We start from the raw sequence: 17,406 nt of genomic DNA, 5'->3' as shown, positions 1-17,406 counted from the left end.
GTATGTGCATTTGTGTCCAAATTTCTTTTTTATGACACCAGCCATACTGGATTAGGGTGTACTCTAATGACCTCACACTGATTTGATTACCTCTGCAAAGACCATATCTTCAAATAAAGGTGCATTCCGAGGTACTGGGGATTTGGCCTCCAACACAGGATTTAGGTGGAGGGGACACAATGCAACCCATACAGTGTCCACCATAACAACACTTATCACACAGTGACAGAGATTAATATTTCAATCCCCACTTAATAATGACATATATGTTGTGTCCTATTGATAGTAAACAGATTATCTGGATGATCTTTCTCTTTTTGAAGTAATTCTCTTTGGTAATGCTAGTTAAAATATAATTTAAAATATGCTGCCATATTTAAAGCTAAGCTGAGGCTGGATGACTTCTTTGTTTATGGGCATCTGTTTTAGAACTTGATTTGTTTAAGCTGGTTTCCTGACTGCCAAGAGTTTCATTCAAGTCATTCATGAATTTAATCAATTAGTCATCAGAATGCTTGATTTTTTTTTTTTTTTTTTGTGGTACGCGGGCCTCTCACTGTCGTGGCCTCTCCCGTTGCGGAGCACAGGCTCCGGATGCGCAGGCTCAGCGGCCATGGCTCACGGGCCCAGCCGCTCTGCGGCATGTGGGATCTTCCCGGACCGGGGCACGAACCCGTGGCCCCTGCATCGGCAGGCGGATTCTCAACCACTGCACCACCAGGGAAGCCCAGAATGCTTGATTTTTAAAGGAGGTTTGGTTAATAATTGCTTTTGGGGGGTGTCATTAGTTATTCTTGATATTTTTGAAACTGGCTGTTTCCCTCAGGTTACTCCTTCTTTCTTCCATGCAGGTTTATAGTGCTTCACCCGTCTTCCATTGCGGACAATAGCCACTTGGTTTCTTTTGGGAAGTCTTTGGAGGAAGTCATGCTCAGCATCAATGTTTGCATTGTACTTTATCACCAGAAAGACAACCCACATAGAATCGTTATTTTAGTGGTGCCTTCTAAAGATTTACATCAGGTGCTTAGGAACTTGCACTTGGAAGCATCTAGTGGTCCTCCAGAGCCATCTCGCCATTTCCAAGTGAAAGAAGGAGAACAACTCCTTTTAAGGTTTACTGGAAACATATTTGCTTCAAGTAAGTATTAAGAAATCTTTTTGCATATGCTATGGGCTATCAGCCACAAGCTTCAGAAGGAGTCCACTAAACATGTTTTACTAAGGAAATCTTCAAAGCACTGAGGGGAAGCTTTGGAAAAGTAGGAAGAGAAAAAGGACTTATTTACTTCTTTCTTACCAGTCTGTTTCTTCTCTTTTTAGGGCATGCACATTCCTTAATGGGCAGACCCTAAGTGACACTTTTAGAAATAATCTTCTCCATAATTTGTATAGCTGAGTTCAAGCTAGGATCATCTCTTTCCTACACCAGTGTCGTTGCCTCCTAAATATTCCTCTGTTTTCACTACTAGCCATGTGAAATGGAATGTATCAATATTTCCATAGAGTAATAACAGTGATCTTTTAAAAATATGAGTCATACTTTATTACTCCCCTGATTAAAACTTTGTAATTACCCCCTATTCCACTTTAAATAATACCCAAACTCTATGTTGTCCTACAAAGAATCTAACGTGGGGTCAGTGGACTCCCAAGAGATGTGTGGATAGACTATATTCCAGCATAACTGTCTTATTTATAATTCCAGTTATTCTATTTTATATATTTAAAAGACTATGCTGGGAAGGAATCAATAAGCTTCACCAAAGTCCAAAAGGGACCATGGCACAAAAGTGGTTGAGAACCTCAGATCCAGATGACATACCCCTGCTTACCTCTTATCTTTATATTTATCTAGTGATCCTTTATTTCTGTTATAAATCTTACCACAGCTTGAAATTACTTTACTTATTTATTTGTTTATATACTTTTCATTCCTATATTTATGTTCTTCACTGGAATGTAAATTCCATTAGCGCAGTGACTGTATCTTTCTTGCTGTGTACCTTGAGTCTAGAATAGTGTCTGGTATATCAAGGGCTTTCAATAAATATGCAGTAAATGAATGAATATATGATGATGCTGAGGAAGACAAACAGGGTGAGTGACTATGAGAGGTGGCAGGAGATGTGGGAGAAGTGAGGGAATGGGTGAGACCGAAGAGATTAAAGGAGAGAAAGAGAAAAGGAAGAAAAAGAAGAACACAGAGAGAAAACAGCGGTGTGAGAGAAGAGAGAAAAAGAGCTTTGGGGGAGTTGCCGTCACAGCCATTTCTTTTTTATTGATTCAACCCCTTTTCCTTTCTAACTCCTTTCCTTGAGGCAGAATAATATCGAACAGCATGCATGTAAAGATGAGGTGTGGGGGAAATTCAGGAATGGGTTTTGTGGGAATTTCTGGCCCGGGAGTCCTGTGATAGACTTGACTTGAAGTAAGAGTCTCTGTTTACTTATAAATTAATATAGATCTCATTGATTTTTAAATGGTGCCTATTTTCTCTCTAATTCTGGAAATTACTGTAAGTTCCACTGGCTCTTTGCTCTCTGTGGCTTCAAAAATGATGTGGCTTAAAGCTGAGGCTGCCCTTTTTTTGGTATCTCAGAAATAAGTGAGATTCAAAGTTTCCCAATTTGAAGTATGTCTTCCGCTTCCACATGCAGAATCTCAGCCATCTGAGCCAGCTGATGGGACCTATGGAGTGAGTGACTAAATGTCAGAAAAAGGGGAAGGGAGAGGAGAGGAGGAGAGGAAGGAAGGGTGGAAGATATCTCTTCCTACTTGGCTTCCGGAGTAGAAACTACGCTAAGATAACCCCTCTAAGAGAGAGTCAAAACCTGGAAGTGCCCCACCCAAACTAGTGATGCAAATGACTTCCTGTAGTGCTTGGGACAGCAGCTGTGTTTACCTCCTGCTCCAAACAGTAGAGAGTTACCATGCTTCTCATAGGCAACGGTGGAGTGTACTATTGCCTATAATGGGGAATAGGGAGCATATCTAAAATAAGAGTGCCTGGAGACGGGCAGCATGTGTGCAGTCCCTCCATATAGGAATGAAGAAGAACTCTTCTTCACTCAAAGAAAATGGGTATGTCAGGATGCCAGGATCCTTTCTCCTGTGACTTTTCTAGAGACTTATGGCCAGATCTGGAGCTTCACTGGATTTTCTCCATCTAAGAGGATCAAGACCCTCAGTAAAGAATTGATACCTGATCCTTCCATCAGGGCCTGTGGTAGCCTCTGTGAATCTCAGATACAAACTGCCAGAGGTTGTCTGCCTGGAGGTCCTCCCCTCAATCCATCCCCACCCTCTTCTCCAGTCATCTCCTACTGTATTTTCCTATCTCACTTATAATGATCACGTTTGGAGAAACTTTTCCTATCTTTACTGATTACATCTGTTCTTATTTTACTTATTCAGATCCTTATGTAATTCTCTTAGTGGACATGGTCATAGATATAATCTTCTATTTATTTTTTAATTGTTTGATCAATGTCAGTGTCTCTGACTACAGTGCCATGAAAGGAGGGCCTGCTTTATTGGTCGGTCTGCTTTATTTTAGGGAGGTGCCTAAAAGCTAGAAGAAGTATTTGTTTGAAGAATGTAGACAAAAGCTTTGGAACAAACTTAACATTATAGTATTATGTGATTAAAAGTATTTAAAACTTTAATTAATATATTTAGATGACTTCTTGCTGAGAAATATCACAATCTCTATATTCCTTATATAGAATACAGATGATTCTTTTGACTGAGGACCTTGGGACGTGGAGATAATTTCTACTTCTAAGAGAAAATAAGATAGGTGTTCCTTTGGTTTTTATATTGGCCTTTGGCATTCTTCTGGACACAGCTAGAATCTTCTTTCTCTCTCTAGGTTAGAGCTGTTGATTCAGCACTTAAGCTTTCTATTGCATCACATCTAAGCCCCCAGTGCTTAGAAAATTCATAAAGTGCTAGGAAACGGGCAGACAGAATTTTATATAATGACACCTTAGCACCACTCATAACATCGAGTAATGCCCCAAAGAGGTCTGTGTGTGTCCAAGTTGCCCCAAATGCCCTTTGGCCCAGAGAAATAGTTTTCCCAGACACACATGTTAGAATGTTAGAATGACCTTCCTTTTACTCATTTAACAAAGATTCCCTGTCCTTATGTACATTATATTTTACTGGAGAGACACAGAGAAGAAGCAAATAAATAATAAAATGTACAACTTAATGAGGTAGAAAGTTCCTTACAGAAGAATAAAGGAAAGGAAATAGAAAGTCTCAGAGAGTGGCAGATTTGCAATTTTAAATAGACTCATCAGAGAAAGTGCCTTTTCAGCAGAGACTTGAAGATGAGAGAGCAAGCCGTAATCCTATCCCAGGAGAATTTGTCCCAGGCAGAGCAGGAGGCTGGGATGGCTGGATGAGAGGGAGGAAGAGGAGAGTTGGAGGAGATGAGGTAGGTACTGGTCATGCCTTGAAGGCCATTACAAGGACTTTGCCTTTTATTCTAAATGAAGTGGGGAGCCAAGAAGGGTTTTCAACAGAGGCGTCACATGATATGGGTCAGATTATATCTGTGTTGAAATTAGATGGTATAAGGAAGCGTAGCAGCAGGGAGACAGGTTAATGAGCTATTGCAATGAATCAAGCAAGGGATGATGGAGGCTTAGAGACAAAGGTATTAGAAATTGTTTCTGGTATTTTTGCCATAAGTGTCTTTGCCATAGACATCTTTGCCACAAGCATTTTTACTGCATAACTAATTAGCCATAAGGCAATTTTGCCATAAAAGGTATAATGGCAAAAAATTAAAAAGGGACATTTAAAAGCACATAATGAAATGTGAAAAATGAATAACAGAATTATAAAGACTTTACTGCGACACAAAATATTTAAATACAATTTAAATGTGTGTAGATTCATGACAATGCTGCCCAGATAACTGATTTTATTTTGTGGGTTGCACCTAAGCACTTGTCTTCCAAGTCTTTTGTTCATAGTATTTTATACATTTTTTTTACTTGTCTGTTCCTCTCTCTGTTTGGCATCACACTTTTTCTTATTCACTAAAACGTCATCCTTCACTGAGAGAGGTATCAATTTCCATTTACTAGGATGCATATTTGTAACTGAGCTTTGTGTTGCATTGCAAAACCTTCTACACTGTTTGTCCTTTGCATATTGTCACATGTCTGTTGACAGATGTTCCAAAGTTCTATGGGAAATGTGGGTTCAACTCTGGGCCTGCCAGGCTCTCGGTCTCAGCCTCTTTCTCCCCCAGTGTAGCGTGTTTTGAAATAAGAAACCAATTCTTGGGGTAAAACATCATCATATGTCATGATTTTTTTGTTGTATATGTCAAACCAAACTGTTAACCAGTTATTTTATCTTTTACAGCAAAATTGCCTTGTGGGCAGATAGTTATATGGCAAAAATGTGGTGGAAAAAAGCCTTGTGGCAAAGATGTCTACAGCAAAGATGCTTATGGTGAAAGTACCTAGAACTGGTGGAGAGGTGTTAGGACACAGAAATATCCTGAGCCAGTGGTTCTCATGAGAGTCTTCTGGTTCTCTGTGTTGGTAGCATGTCACTTCTTCATGTGGCTTTTCTAAGCAAAAGCATATAGGTCTATGTTTGTACTTCCTACGTCTTTAATGAAAAATATTCCAATACTCATTATTGAGAAGAAAATACATTGCTATAAGAAATATCTAGTAACTCACAAAATATAAATAAATAAATAATTTAGTTCTTTAAATGACAAATATTTATTGTATAGCTTCTATCTTACTATCCCTACTAGGAACTATGTACATAATATGTTGACGAGAAAGAGGTTCTCAAAATGTCAACTAATGATTGCTTTCGTAATTTGGGTATGTAATGAGTGACTTTTGGTTTTACTTCTCTAAATATGCCAGAGTGGGAGAAAGAAATAAAATAATGCAATTTCTTTGTGCTATTTGTTCTTTTTTTGGTTCTGTTTTTTTTTGTGACAAAGGGTCTTCAAAATATAGTGTTACATCTTAGCAACAATGAAACTCCAACTTAAGTCTACATGATACTTTCTTTGATAACACTAAGATCATGCTATTTAGTACTAGTAAATCCTCAATAATTTAATCCTTATTTCATATATAAATGTGATTCTTAGAGATTTACATTACAAATCTTTATTTTTTAAAATTAACTGGCAATACGAGGTAGATAAGTTTTAGAAATAGGTAGAACCAATGTGACTATGCCTCATCCGCCAATCTTTATATACTTATATACATTATCCCTTGTGAGTAATTGTATACCTGGCAGGGAGTATCGTTCAAGGGGTGGAAGGAGAAATTTACTAAATTATATTCTGTTGGGACAAAAGTAGCAACATTTTTATTGGTAGTACTCTAGAGACATGGAAGTAGAAGTTTGCTAAGTGTTCCCACAGTGATCTAGAAACTCTAATTTACTATTTACTAGATGACATTTCAGTGACTCCAAATAATTTCTCTCTTTTTTCTTTTTTCCTTTCTTTTTCTTTCTTACCGGAATGAAACTTTTAAAGCAAACCCTGGCTAGACACGCCTGTCCTAGGATGTCCTAGGACTCTGTTTTGTTCAAGGAGCCAGGTTGCTTCTAAAATGTAGACTTAAGCAAAGGGACTTACTCCTATACCTTCCATAACCTGGAGTTATTCTAATTCTAGATTTAATTGTGCTTTAGAAATTCACCAAAATGACCTCTAGCAGTCACAACAAGGAGAAAAGTATTAGTGTCATCTACATCTCTCACAGAATGCAAGAGGGAAAGTTTCCCATGAGAGAGAGAAAGAGAAAGCTCTGGGTAGTCAACTTCCAGGCCTCTGAGAGCAGCAGAAAGTTGCAACTTAGATATAAAAGCTTCATATTGACAGTTTTTAAAAAAATTTAAGTCGGTTGTTTTTTGTCATACAAATTCAAAACAATGTAAGAATCCGTCTTCGTTCTTCTCATTTGCTGTCATTGCTATTATTTACTGAGCCTTTATTATGTGCCAGGCCCTGTGCCAACCATTCTATCCGTACTACCTCATTTCATTCCCAGAACAATCCTAGGAGGTAAGTTTTACTTCTCGTTTTAAAGGTAAGGAAGTTAAGGCTCCAAGAAGTTCAGAGATGTGCAAGAACTGGATAAATATTACAGCGTAGGTAAATATTAGAGGCTGAACATGGATCTAGATCTTTATGTCCGAAACATATTATAACCACTACATTACAGCTTACTTTTAAATTTTGCGAAGGGTAATGCACACTTGCCTTACGAATATCGTAGTGTCTGTTTTACTGTTGCAATGAGAAGGTGAAATATCCTGACTGTCATGGTAAAAACCCCCAAGAGTGAAATGTTATGTTCACTAAAGCTCCATTATTTTCAGTGGACAGTTGAGGAGACTTTTACATATGCTTGTTTGGGGAGAATTCACCAGGTTTTAATAGAAATTTCAGTAACTATTAAATCTAGGAACTATTCCATATGGAAGTTCTAGAACAGCATTGTATTTCTGCATGGTGAAAATGTTTTATATATGTACTCTCCCATATGGTAGCTACTAGACAAATGTGGCTATTGAACATTTGAAATGTGTCTAGAGCACCTAAGGAACTGAATTTTTTATCTTAATTAGTTTTAACTTTAATTTTAAAAGCCACATTTTGATAGTGGCTACCGTATAGGAGAGCACAGTTCTAGAATGTCTGTTGTGAGGTCATGATGGTGTGCAACGTGATATGAATAGTTAAGCAAAAGGAAAAATATCATTTTTAAAAAGTGAAAATAATTTTCTAAGTAGAGAGAGAGATGAGTATTTCCAATGGTTTCTTTTTGTAGCAAAATGGAATAGAAAAAGAAAATCAGATCAATGATGACTCCCACAAATGCATAAAAAAAAGAAAAAGAAAATCAAAGATTATTAGCTCTAGAAGCAGCCAGAGACCACCTGGTCCAAGTGCAGATGAGAATCATTTTAGTAATTTATACAGTCTCAGCCTAGTGCTGCTTTATTAGGTTATGTTTTGACAAGAGGTATTGACACAAAAAAGACAAATTTTTTAAAATGAATGATTATTTGGATTTTTTAAAAGTAAGTAAAAAAAAGCGGTATATATTAATAGTAACAAATGCATTTTACTTCTATTTAGGCAATGGGAAAGATTATGGAAAAGACTACAAACTTATTTTTCATTTACAGAGGAAACCTAGACTGGAACTCCAAATCAAAGAGGTGGATGAATTTGGAAATTATAGCTGCCCTCATTACAAGGGTACCATTGTAGTTTATAAAGTACCTAAAGAAAAGATAGTCCACAACTTGGATCAATCTCTTATACTTAACGAAAACAATTATCAGTTGCCAATTTGCAAATTACCATTGAAATTACCAAAGGTGAGTCATTTTACTTTCCTAATTACTGTATTTTGTTAATTCTCTATAATTCTCTACCAAATTCAATATTGCATAAATATGGATACTTATGGGTGAAAGGAAAGATAGGAATAATGTTGATAAGGAAGGATATGCTACAAGAGTGATAGAATGCATGTCAGTATTTCTACTTTCTTCCATATGAACTTTGTAATACGAACAATTCAAGTTGGTCTGGTCCTGACAGTATGTTGTTAACGACTATTGAAAAAATGTCATTCATTTTCTGTAACTGATTCTGAGTAACTAAAAAAAATCATTTATAAAAACATTGAATACCTTTCAGAACACAACAATTTTAGAAAAATCATGTGGTGACAAGGAAAATGACATCAAAATATTTTCAGTGAGACTTACCTAGTCCTGCACGTTTGTTTTAAGAGTTAATTACTCTTTCATTTCTGATTTTGTTTATTTGAGTTCTTTTTTTTTTCTTTTTAGTTAGTCTAGTTAAAGTTTTGTTAATTTTGTTTATCTTTTCAAAGAACCAACTCTTAGTTTCATTGATCATTTATACTGTCTTTTCAGACTCTTTCATTTATTTCCACTCTAACCTTTATTATTTCCTTCCTTGATTAAATCTGGACTTTTTTGTTCTTCTTTTTCTAGTTCTTTCAGGTGTAAAGTTAGCTTATTTGCAATTTTTCTTGTTTCTTGAAGTGAGCCTGTATCGTCATGAACTTTCCTCTTAGAACTGCTTTAGCATAGATGTTGGTATGTCCTGTTTCCATTTTCATTTGTCTATGTAGTTTTTGATTTTATCTTCGAATTCCTACTGACTCATTGGTTATTCAGTAGCATGTTGATTATTCTCCACAGTTTTGTGAATTTCTCAGTTTCTTCTTGTAGTTGATTACTAGTTTCATGTCCCTGTTGTTTGGAGAAGATGCTTGACAGGATTACAATCTCCTTGAATTTATGGAGACTTATTTTGTGACCTAACACGTGACCTATTTGGAGAATGGTCCACATGCACTTGAGAAAAATGTGTATTCTGCTGCTTTTAGATGGAATGTTCTTTCTCTATATATATTAGGTTCATTTGGTTTAATGTGTTGTTTAAAGTTGCTGTTTGCTTATTGATTTTCTGTATGGATGATCTATCATTGATGTAAGTGGAATATTAAAGTCCCTTATTATTACTGTATTGTTGTCAATTTCTCCCTTTAGGTCAGTTAATATTTGCTTTATTTATTTTGGTGCTCCTATACTGTCTGCATATATATTTATAAATGTTACATCTAGAGGAGAAGTTATAACTGATACCACAAAAATAAAAAAGATCATAAGAAACTACTACAAACAATTATATATCAACAAATTAGGCAACCTAAAAGAAATGGATAAATTCCTAGAAACAAAAAATCTTCTAAGATTCAGTCATGAAGAAATAGAAAATTTGAATAGACTGATTTCTTGTTAGGAGATTGAAACAATGATCAAAAACTTCCCAGCAAACAAAAGTCCAGGACCAGACAGCTTCATGGATGAATTCTAACAAACATTCAAAAGAATATTTACCATCTATCCTTCTCAAACTCTTCCAAAATATTGAAAAGGAGGGAATGCTTCCAAAATTTTTTTATGAAGCCAATATTACCCTGATACCAAAACCAAACAAGGACTCCACGAAAAAGAGAAAATTACAGGCCAATATCCTTGATGAACTTAGATGCAAAAATCCTCAACAAGATGTTAGCAAAGTGAATCCAACAATACATTAAAAGAATCATACACCAGGATCAAGTGGGATTTATCCCAGGGATGCAAGGATAGTTCAACATCTGCAAATCAATCATTGTGTTATACCACATTAACAAAATAAAGGATAAGAATCATATGATCATCTCAATAGAAGCAGAAAAAAATTTTGACAAAATTCAACATCCATTTATAATAAAAATTATCAACAAAGCAGGCATAGAGAAAAGTTACCTCAACATAATAAATGCCATACATGACAAACCTACAGCAAACATCATACTCAATGGTGAAAAGCTGAAAGCATTTACACTAAGATCAGGAACATGACAAGGATGTCCACTCTTGGACTTTTATTTAATTTAGTACTAAAGGTCCTATCTACAGTAGTTAGACAAGAAAAATAAGTAAAAGGAATCCAAATTTTTTTAAAAAGTAAAATTGTCACTATTTGCAGATGGTATAATAATATATATAGAAAACCCTAAAGACACAACCAAAAACTGTGGGAACTAATTCATCAATTCAGTAAAGTTGCAGAATACAAAATCAATATATAAATAAATCTGTGGCATTTCTATACACTAATAATGAACTATCAGAAAGAGAATTAAGAAAACAATCCCATTTACAATTGTATAAAAAAAAGCCAGTAATAAATTTAACCAAGGAGGTGAAAGGCCTATACACTAAAAATTGTAAGACATTGATAAAAGAAATTGGAGAAGATACAAATAAATGGAAAAATACCCTGTGCTCATGGATTGGAAGAATTAAAAGAGTCAAAATGTTCATACTACCTAAAGTAATCTACAGATTTAATGCAATCCCTATCAAAATTCCAAAGACATTTTTCATAGATGTAGAACAAATAATTTTAAACTTTGTGTGGAAACACAAAAGATCCCAAATAGCCAAAGCAATATTGAGAATGAAAACAAAGCTGGAGGGATCAAGCACCTTGATTCAAACTATATTACAAGGCTATAGTAATCAAAACAGTACGGTATTGGTATAAGGACAGACACACAGATCAATGGAACAGAACTGAGAAGCCAGAAATAAACCCATACATATGGACAATTAAATTATGACATTGGAGCCAAGAACATACTACAAAGAAAGGATAGTCTCCTCCATAAATCATGTTGGGAAAACTGGACATCCACATGCAAAAGACTGAAACTAGACCAGTATCTTACACAATGTATAAAAGTTAACTCACAATGGATTAAAGGCTTGCATCTAAGACCAAGAAAATCCTAGAGGAAAACATAGGCATAACCTCGTTGACATTGGTCTTAGCAATGTCTTTGTAGATCTGACTCCAAAGGCACAGGAAACAAAAATGAAAATAAACAAATTCAACTACAGCAATCTAAAATGCTTCTTCATAGTGAATGAAATCATCATCCAAATAAAAGTTGAACCTACTGAATGAGAAAAAATATTTACAAATCATATATCTGAGAAGGGGTTAATATCCAAATATATAAAGAATGCACATAATACGACAACAAATACAGAAGCAACTCAACTAAGACAGTGGGCAGAGAAACCAGACAGACACTTTTCCAAAGAAAACATACAAATGGTTGATAGGCATATGAAAAGATATTCAACATCATTAGTTATTAGGGAAATAAGAATCAGCACCAAAATGAGATATCATCTCAAACCTCTTGTAGAGAATAGCTATTATCAAAAAGACAAGAAATAGCAAGTATTGGAGAGGATGTGGAGAAAAGGGAACCTTTATACACTTTGGGGTTGGTGGGAACGTAAATTGGTCCAGCCACTATGAAAAACAGTATGAAGATTCTTCAAAAATTAAAAATACAACTACCATATGATTCAGCTCTTCCCCTTCTGGGTATTTATCCAAAGAATACAAAAATACTAATTTGAAAAGATATATGCACCCTATCTTCATTGCAGTATTATTTACAATAGCCATGCTATGGAAACAACCTAAGTGTCCATTGATGGATGAATGGATAAGGAAGGTGTGGTATATATACATAATGGCATACTACTCAGCGATAGAAAGAATGAAATCTTGCAATGTGCAATAACATGGCTGGACTTTTATGGTATAATGCTAAGTGAAATAAGTCAGGCAGAGAAAGACAAATACCACGTGATTTCACTCATCTGTGAAATCTAAAATACAAAAAAAATGATCAAACAAACCAAAACAAAAACAAACTCATAGATACAGATAACAGATTGGTGATTACCAACCAGAGAGGAGGGGGGCTTGGGGGACAAAATGGTTGAAGATGTCAGTTGTATGGTGATTGGTAGCTAGATTTTTGGTGTTGTTCACTTTGTAGTGTATACAGATATCAAATTGTAATGTACACCTGAATCGTATATAATGTATTGATAACATACCAATTTTACCTCAATTTTTCAAAAGAGTTAATAACTTTTTTCTAAAATTCTTATTCTTATCAGGAGTGTAGGAATGAATTCTCTCAACACATGAAACAAAAAGTAAATAATTTTATTGTGTATGTACTATTTCTTTCAGTGATCCAGGACTTGTACTTCTAAACTACATTCTAATGAGGAATGTAACTGAAAAATTTGTCACTCCAGAGGAAGAACAAATATTTTATCATTTAAAGAAAGCCAGAAGTAGTTTTACATGGTTTTACTTGTGTTATGAATAGCAGAAACATGTTTTCTATGGGATTAGATCTTGTATTGATTTTGAATAAATTAGTAAAGTAAGTCATTAATTTGACAAATATTATTTGAACTTCTGAAATAGGAAATGTGCTATGCTAGGCATTCTGATAAATACAGAGTTGTATAGGATAATACATGCCCTAAAGCTATGTTGTCCTGGGTGCAGCCACTATCCACATGTGTCTATGGAGCACTTGAAATATGGCTAGTCCAAATTTAGATGTACCGTTAAGTGTCAAATACACATTGGATTTCAAAGAGTTAGTACAAAAAGATAGAAAATATTTCGTTATTTTGCTCATAATGATTTCATAGTAAATTTTGGTTATGGAGTTAAACAAAAATATATTATTAAAATTAATCTCATATGCTTAAAAAGTTTTTATGTGGCTAACTAGAAGAGTTGAAATTATGTGTTTCAACCTATATTTCTATAGGACATCATTGCTCAAAATTGTTTACAATCTAGCAGAGTATGCAAAACATGTATACAAAATCACCTTGTAAGATTGTGAAAAATTAGACTAATGTATAAACAGTGTACGGTTATTCAGAGGAGGGAAATTGTTTTTATGGAAGCTAAAATCAATAGAATTTTCATGGTGGTTGTGGCATTTTATCTGAGCTTTGTAAGTTTGTAGAAATTTGGCCATTGGGAATGAAGAAAAAAGTATGTTAGGTTAAGGAAATGGAATGAATTTGACCGGGGATGGTAGGCAGGAATTCAGAATTCATATAACCACCATTAAAATAATTTCTAATGTGCCAAAGATCTTTCAAATGCTTTCCATGCACTGTATCATTAAATCCTCACAAACATCATATGAAGCACTATCACTGTTCTCATTTTAGGAAACTGAGGCATAGAAATTTTAGGCAACTTGCCCATGTACCCGTGACTAAGAAAGTGCCAGAAGTGAGATTCATACCCAGAAAATCTGCTTCACACATAGGCAACCACTGTGTGCTATTTCCTCTTTAGCAGATAACACTAGTCAAGGATACAGGATGGATTTTAGGACATTTGGGTTCTCCCAGGAAGTTGTATGACAATTTCATGTATACCATGCTTTAGTGTAGAGGTGATATTAAAATTATTTCACAAATGATAGGACATGGGTTCTCGTCATTCACATTGAAAGTAGCCATTTGAGCAAGGTCCTAGAGACATTAAACCTTTACTTGCTGGTTTTGGGGAGATCCTGGAGTTCTTGAGAGGCATGTGTAGGATAGCATAGTCTAGTAAACCACTGATACTGAAAATTATATTTTAAGAATGATATAGCTAGAGCAGTGTATACCCACTATTGGTTTTTCCTCTGCGAGTTTTCACTTCCATCTTAGGGCCTTTGCCCTTGCTGTTCCCTATGTTTGGGGGTCTCTTCCCTCAGATAGTCATGAAACTGGTTCTTATTAGTCAGGTCTCAGCTCAACTATCACCTCCTTATCCTTATTCCTCCATTTCCTTATCTCAAGTCACTCTTTAACTCCTGACCCTTTTAAAACTTACTTCATAATGCTTATCATCAATTGAAATTATTAGATTTATTTATTTGTTTATTTAATTTCGACTTGACTTTCCTCCTTGAGAGAACAAGTCCCATGAGCTAAGGACCTTATCTACCCTATTCCGGCTCTAGCGTCAGTAATTAGAACAGTGTTGGGCATATTGTAGGCACTCTAAGTATTTGTGACTGGATGAATGTGGGGAGGTCTATAGAGTTCATTAGATTCTAAAAGTTTAGGAACTGTTGACTTAATGGAATACTTGAGTTCTCTCATGTTAGTGGTTTAGAGCCTGGCTATGAAAACACTTAGCTGGCAGGCCAAGGAGCTGATTTGGATCAACATGAAGATTTGAGAGCAGAGAAAGGACACATCAGGGGTGATCTCTTGGTAGCTTGATTTAGCACTTTACTTCCTAAGATCGCTGTGTTGTTCTGACGTATATGGTGAGCAGAGGAAGACAAGTAAGGGGGGCTGTTGGAATTCTCTGGTAGGAAATGGTGAAAGTCTCACTGTGATGATGGTGGACTATGGAAAGAAAGACTTCTATGTGAGAGAGGACACACTTGAGGTACAAAATGTGATCCAAATTCAACTTTCAGTTTGTAGTGTTTTCTCTGTGGCCTATCTGACATTGTGAATTAATTAGCCAACTTAGCCAAGCTATATAATTAAGGCATTTATATAGATTTTCCCCGAGGAAAGTCTGTGCTAGTGATTGTCCATATCTTTTGCATGAGCTCTTCTTCTGCTTTGATTCTAGAACAACACTCTCCACCTGCTTGCCTGAGCAGTCCCTACTGGTCATCCCATACAGCTCTGCTGAAGTGTGACTTCTCCCTGGAAGCCTTTCCCGACCTCCCCTTCATACCAAGTTAGGTGTTCCTGGTGTGTGTTTCCATAACATTCTATACTTTTCCTATCACTGCAGTTATCTTATTTTATCCTAATCCCTAGCTTTCCAATAGACAAGTGTTTCTCAACCTTATTTTGTTTGTTTTTGCCTTCCTAAGGGATCTTTAGACTGTATGTCTGTTTATGCATTGTATGTATATCTATGTTTTATACATTAAAAGTTTAAGCTTTTTTGTCTTGCCCTAGAGCAAATTTTCTCTCCTTGAGAGTGATGTTATCTTGGTTGGGAATTAGTGCAAACAACCATACAAACACATCCACTGTCGTGCTCAATTTGTATTGTCAGTGCCAGGCATAGTACACATTTGATAATTATTTGCAAATTATTAGATAAATTAGACAATTTTTCAAACCTTAAAATTGTCCAACCTTGAAATGTATCATCTTGAAACTATATTGGCATTTTTAAAAAACATTACATTTTAAATGTCTGCTGCCTTTCATATATTAATCTATAGCCAGTATGCCACCTGGTTTTTTTTCCTCCAAAGTGGTTGGTATAGGGCTTTCTAGATTCACTCTTTTGGCGCTTTCTCATGCCTAAACTAAGTTTTCACAAGTAACATTTTGGCGTTGAGAAAGACCCTGTGGCTGGAGAAATTTTCTTCCTCGTTTAAAACTAACATACCTAAATGGGAATTGAAACCATAACCTCTGTTTTTATGAGAACAGACTTCTTCCATAAAGTTCAGAATTTTAAAAAGAAGGCATCTCAGCTAGGCAGTATTAGAATGTGCTATTTTTCAGGAAATGGAAGTAGTCACATTATATGGAGCTTAGCATTAATGAAAACTACATTATGCGTACATTTATGGATGTGGCATAAATTAGGTGAAGGCATCTGTCAAAACTCAAAGTGTTTTCCACAGAGAAGGCAAGCAGTAAATATTCATATATATGTATATAGATATAAACACACACATATTCACATACAAATAATTATAAGATGCGACCTTAATGTATTATGTCTGTTTCCCAAAGATGTGAACATATCGCCCATTACTTCATGCTTGTGAGGATCTCTTATTCTTCAGCCTCCATATTCCATTCATTCATATATTAATTCATTCAACAAACACTTCTTGTCTTCATGGGCCAGGCACACAGTAGTGTTCCTATGTATACGGTCTCATTCTTCCCGTGCCTCTCTACAGACTACTCTCAACTCAGAGGGCAGAGTGAGTCTTTAAACCATCAGCCACCTCCTGCCTCTGCTCCAAACCCTGCAATGACTTGGTTTCAGATATCTGCATGGCTAACACCTTCATCTCCTTCAGTTTGATCAAATTTCATCATCTCTCTGAGGCCGACCTTGATTCTATTTCTTATTGCAATCAGCTGCAACACACACAACCTGACTGACACTCCTGATCCTCCTTAAATTGCTCTGATTTTTTTCTTTCCTCGAAAGCTTTTTTTTTTTTGGCGGTACACAGGGCTCTCACTGTTGTGGCCTCTCCCATTGCGGAGCACAGGCTCCGGACGTGCAGGCTCAGCGGCCATGGCTCACGGGCCCAGCCGCTCCACGGCATGTGGGATCTTCCCGGACCGGGGCATGAACCCCGTGTCCCCTGCATCGGCAGGCGGACTCTCCACCACTGCGCCACCAGGGAAGCCCTCCTCGAAAGCATTTTTATCTTTGAACATGTATTTCCTCATGTATTATGTTTATCATAGGAGCACCTCCACTCTACAACCAGGACAAAGTTCCTTGAGGGCAAGGACCTTTATCTGTTTTGTTCACCGATGAATCACAAGGATCTAGAATAATGTCTGGCATATGTTACGTACTCAACAAATGTTTGTTAAATGGGTGAATTCATAAATAGAGCCCGCATGTTAAATACCAAAAGCTTAAAGAGGAACATAAGAAGCATCAAGAACAAAAGTAAATTAGCATCAGAGGATAGACAGAATTGGCAGTGGACACTTACAGACAGGATGGCCAGTAAGGGCTTCACTGTGGAGGTGTCTTCTGAGCTGAGGAGTTACAGTGACAAGAGGCCTGTGTGCTCATGTGGCCAGGAGAGCACCCAGGGAGGCAAATGGCAAGCACCCAGACTGCAATGGGCATAAGCTTCTCATCAAGGCCTCGAAGGAAGACTATCATGGTGAATGCACACATAAGGGACCGAGAAAAGGATGAGG

At 36.3% G+C, this 17,406-nt stretch overlaps 1 protein-coding gene across 1 annotated transcript in view; it reads left to right on the top strand.

Moving 5' to 3' along the window:
- The window catches only part of DTHD1 (death domain containing 1), a 75,309-nt gene that overhangs the window by 27,032 nt on the left and 30,871 nt on the right, over nt 1-17,406 (top strand). The window contains 2 exon segments of the mRNA XM_059066123.1: nt 852-1,141; nt 8,156-8,400. Of these exon segments, the coding sequence (XP_058922106.1) occupies nt 852-1,141; nt 8,156-8,400 (535 nt within the window).

This window comes from Kogia breviceps, chromosome 6 (assembly GCF_026419965.1).
Source record: "Kogia breviceps isolate mKogBre1 chromosome 6, mKogBre1 haplotype 1, whole genome shotgun sequence".
In the NCBI taxonomy this organism is placed as follows: Eukaryota; Metazoa; Chordata; class Mammalia; order Artiodactyla; family Physeteridae; genus Kogia; species Kogia breviceps.
Note: the sequence above shows the minus strand (reverse complement) of the source record. Positions and strands in the feature narration are given on the sequence as shown.